The sequence below is a fragment of the Austrofundulus limnaeus genome, unplaced genomic scaffold, assembly GCF_001266775.1.
Source record: "Austrofundulus limnaeus strain Quisiro unplaced genomic scaffold, Austrofundulus_limnaeus-1.0 Scaffold298, whole genome shotgun sequence".
Taxonomy (NCBI): Eukaryota; Metazoa; Chordata; class Actinopteri; order Cyprinodontiformes; family Rivulidae; genus Austrofundulus; species Austrofundulus limnaeus.
Window position 1 is genome coordinate 149,329 of NW_013952700.1, and position 5,099 is coordinate 154,427.

Genomic DNA, 5,099 nt, shown 5'->3' on the forward strand with positions numbered 1-5,099 from the left:
GTCTCTATGTGTGGCCCTGTGATGGGCTTGCGACCTGTCCAGGGTGTACCCCGCCCCTCGCACTGTGACTGCTGGATATGGGCACCAGTGACCCACGTGACCCAGAAAAGGAAGAAGCGTGTACAGAAAATGGATGGATGGATGGATGGATGGATATTTTACTATAGTTCTGAGTCGAGTCATGCAGCTGATCTGAATGAGAAACTTAATGATTCTAAAATATAAATTCTACACCGCGGCAGAAACTCGCGGCGCTGCGAGTCACTCGTTCCTTCACTTCAACTATTTAATAAACATTTTTCTAAGTTCTATCAAAGTCATAAGTTCCTCTGTGTTTACAATCATTTATTAAAGACGTGTAAAGGTGGAAATGTCTGTCAGCCTCATGCGCCGCTGCAGCACACGTGCACACACACTAACACCCACACGCACCTTTGCGAGTGGCAAACTCATTTTACACCCCACTGACAATTTTCTCACTCATTCTCCATTTAATGTATAATTTTTCTGCATCTAAAAATCATTTCTGATCCCACAGAGAGGACAACTGGAGGAGAATCTCACAAGCTGGACACATTTACATCTATTTCACATATTTAAATGGAGGCGTGTCAGGGGAGGTGTTGCACGTGCGCTAAGTTCCACGTTCATAGGGATGTATAAAGGAAAGGTGCGCAGGAACCTGCGTGCGCACATTTTTATACATCTGAATTTTTTGGTGCGGAGCACATTTTTAAATTTGTCCGTATGCCAACTTTTAATGAAAGCTGTGCAATCCTTTATGCAAGAGGCCCCAGGTGTTCTGCAAAACAGCGCCGGTGGCTATTCAGGCCATTTCCTGGCTGCCTAGCCAATATGAAGGATTGCCGTGCTATCAGCACTCAGACTCTATCCCTATGCGAGCTGGGACTCGGTCTGCAAGTGGTTCTTGCTGAGGGTCATGGGCCGACTGCGGTCCCTGGACTTTTCTGGTAAGATGGAATTGATCTGGAGAAGTTGATAGCTCAGCTCGGCGGGATTGCCCACACTATTTATCGGATTGGATTCTCCACATTGGATGTACCAGCGAACATTAAGGCAGATGGAAAATTATTATTGTCTGCCTGACCGAAAACATTTTCTTCTGTTCCCAAACAACTGATAACGAATTGGCTCTCCCCCTTATGTCGCCTTAAGGGCTGTGGATCTAATTTCTCCTGGGAGTTTACGTCGACTTATGGCTTGGCCCCCACCTTCCCCCCTCTCACTCCCGGGGACTAGATTCTTCGGACTCATTCTTCAGATATTCACACAAGTGCATGCAACATTCATGGCTTCAGATACACGTCCTCTAAACTCGCTTACTCCTCTGGCTAATTAAATGTGCTCTTGGTCTGCAGAGNTATATACACAGTATATATTATATAATGATATTAGTTTTTTCTGAATAGACATCCCATTTCCATTGGATTAATTCCACACAGTTCATTTATAAACACTAACTCCTGTTCCTGCCTTCCTTGTTTTCAAGGCATAACACTTTTTTTTCGTTACTTTGATGTCTTCCTTTATGTTTTAATCACAACTTTTACATTTTGTTTGTATTTGCTCCATCTTCTAAACTGAGGACAACTAACGTTTTTTGCCTCAATCCAAACTGTAAAACTTCATTGAAGAAGTTTTATGTTTCAATCCTTCCAACTGGTTTAGCTGACCCGTTTTTTGTTTTTCTGTTTTATAGTCACCAAGAACCCAGATGGCCAGAGGACCACTTTGAAAGAGACAAACGGCAGGCTGAGTGGGACTTCAGTAAAGATTTCTTCTGTGATGTGCCAGGTAAGCTTTTGAGAATATGAAAAAAGAAAATTAGGAAAAAATATATTAGTAAAGGCCTGGGCAATGAACCAAAAATTAACAAACACTGGATTTTATGACCATGACTGACATCATTTTGCTACGATGGCGTATTAGGACCACTTTGCGGATGAAAAATAAAAATAAAAGGAAGAGCAAATCTCAGAGAAAAAACTCAGAATTTATGAGATTAAGTTCAGATATTTTCAAGAAAAAACAGGCAATTCTCTCACATTGAAAAGTCGCAATTTTGCTAGAAAAAAACCCTCAGAATTTCTGAGATTAATTTCAGAAATTTTCGAGAAAAAAACAGGCAATTCTCTTATTTTGAAAAGTCGCAAATTTGTGAGAAAAACACTCAGAAATTTCCATAATTAAAGGCAGAAATTTGCGACATTTAAACTAGATATTTTCTGACATGGTAAAGTCAGAAATTTACAAGAAAAAAACTCGTAAATTTATGAGAAAAATAACTGACGTTTTCAGGAATGGCTAAAGGGCGAATACATCTGTTTTCACTACCTTGAGCATCTTTAATCTGCTCTAGTTTTAAAACTAAAACACACAGAGACATCAAACCTGGACTAGATTATTCTACATTGACTGCAGAATGTTTCAAACTGTGTGATTTGTGAAACATATATTTGTTATGTGAAGCTTAAGGAAATATGGTGATTTCAGCACTTTTTATGCATTTAATGAACGAGCGTGGCCCGATGGAGAGGTGAGAGAATTAGAGTGACTGAAGCAATCATCCAAAATGACCATGGAGCCTGTAGAGAGAAATAATTTTCAAAATTCTATGCAGCCACGCAATATGACCGTCATTTTCCCCAACTTGTGGTGACGCCCTGTTTCGGTAACCGGATATTTCAAAATAAAAGTCTATGAATATTTTGAAATGTGTTTTTCTTTTTCTGTTACGCACGTTGCGATGTTCATGTCTATGAAAAAGTCTATTTAAATAAAGTTTACTGACTTACTTGATGCTTCAGTCACACCAAACGTGTTTTGAGCGTCGGGGGAGTCAGGTTTAAATGCAAAGTCTATGGTGGACCGTGGAAGTGCGGATCAGCAGCTCGTCAGTGCGCAGCTCCCAGAGAAACTCTCTRATCTGATAAATTAATTATGAATTAATTATCTGGTAAGCGTGATGTGCTCTTGCTCTCAGTAAATAAATCAAAGCCACTGTCTTTATTTCGTCTGCCATACACCTGCAGAGGGGGCTCTGGACGCGCGTCAAGAGCAATTTTGACGAGCGTCTGTCTGACATCAAAGTGCACAGGAGTCCAACTTGAAGCGTTTGTGTGTTTTTGTGCGTTTGGCGTGAAGATGATCGCAGCATAATTCTTTCCATCGGGCCATGCTTGTTCATAAAATGCATAAAAAGTGCTGAAATCACCATATTTCCTTAAGCTTCACATATCAAATATGTGTTTCACAAATCACACAGTTGGTTTAAACATTCTGCTATCAATGTAGAATAATCTAGTCCAGGTTTGACGTCTCTGTGTTTTAGTTTCTAKACTAGAGCAGYTTAAAGATGCTCAACGTAGTGAAAACAAGTGGAATCACCCTTTAGCCATTCTTGAAAACTTCAGTTTTTTTCTCATAAATTTACGAGTTTTTTTCTCGTAAATTTCTGACTATCATTTCAGAAAATATCTAGTTTAAATGTCGCAAATTTCTGCCTTTAATTATTGAAATTTCTGAGGGTTTTTTTCGCAAATTTGCGACTTTTCAAAATAAGAGAATTGCCTGTTTTTTTCTTGAAAATTTCTGAAATTAATCTCAGAAATTCTGAGTTTTTTCTCAGAGATTTGCTCCTCCTTTTTTTTCATCTGCAAAGTGGCCCTAATACACCGTCGTATTTTGACCATGTCAGTATTTTCGGTGTTTAAAAAGAAATAAATTTTTATTTTTGTCTTTTTTGGCTTTAAAGTTCACTATCGCAGATTACCGTAATTTTTGGCCGTGAAGAAAATCAGTCATCTTTAAAAAAAATGAGAAGAAGAAAAAAAAGGTTGTTTTCTGTTGTGGTCTCATTAAAGCTGCTCAATCTAATGATGGAGGATTAAACAAACCCCACATTTTTATCCAATCAGAGCAGGGCAGGTCTTTCTGCTGTTTGTGAGGTCCCTCAGGCTGGGGGCAGCAGAGTCTGCAGGATAATCACTGGTCAGCCTGCAGCTCCTGTCCTGAGTGAGCAGACTCCTTCCACACTTCACTCCCAAACTATCCAAGACTTTGGTATCTAAAATCTAACGTTGTACAATATGTCTACGTACGTGTTCAGAGCGTCGTTATCGATATGTTCAACTTTCCTCTCCTCATGAGAGAGTGCTGACACGGGAGCACGCCACGGTGCTCACAGGCTGAGTCTTTCTGTGAGATTCTGTTTGTTCTATTAATGAAACAATATTATTTTGCTTAAGAAGAAGAACTGAAACAGCAAATGAACAGTATTATTATTATAATCTTTTTGAAAGAGATAATCATTTTTAAAAAGAAATCAGTCTAAGAAATAAATAATATAGTTTTGTTTTGTTCTGCACAAAAGACACGTTTGCTATATTTTTTTAAATATAAAATGATAGCACATACCTATACACACATACCATACATATTGTGTGTGTTTGCACTGAAAAGTTATGGAGATAGTTAAATATTTTTATGACTATATCTGACATGTGTATTGCCAAAAATGTTATATTTTTTATTAAAAATATTAAAAACTCTGAAATGACATACATGTAAACTGAGAAAAGCTGTTTAAAATCAAGCTCTTCCTTACAAATACCTTTGGTCCAAATGGTTCAGGTTGAAATCTTTGTATTATATTTGTATTATTTGAGAACACTGTAAAATATTTAGTCAAAGTACTCAGGATGACATTAGGAGTATACTATACTGTGTGTGTTTGTGGTGGTGGTTGTGGGAGGAGTTAGCATTATTGTCCATTTATCGTTATCGGTGAACTGTTCAATATATCATATTGATTTTAGACCATATCACTCAGCCCTATATTTATTAGGGCTGTATATTGGCAAGAATTTGGCAATACGATACATATCATGACAGAGGGGTCACGATACGATATATCCCGATATATTGCGATACTATAAGCAAGGCGATATATTGCGATACTATAAGCAAGGCGATATATTGCAATTCTTTTGTCCAAAAATTCTATGTAATTAAAACCTCTTACTGGAAAAAAAAAAGGAAAACCAAGATTCATTGTCTCAGAAAATTCTAATATTACA

The 5,099-nt window shown here is 38.0% G+C and overlaps 1 protein-coding gene across 2 annotated transcripts in view; it reads left to right on the forward strand.

The window, feature by feature from the left end:
- disp1 (dispatched homolog 1 (Drosophila)) overlaps nt 1–5,099 on the forward strand; it is a gene marked incomplete in the record, with an annotated part of 158,745 nt that overhangs the window by 147,205 nt on the left and 6,441 nt on the right. For both annotated transcript variants that reach the window (XM_014021587.1, XM_014021588.1), the window contains 1 exon segment: nt 1,721–1,815. In XM_014021587.1, coding sequence (XP_013877041.1) covers nt 1,721–1,815 — 95 coding nt within the window.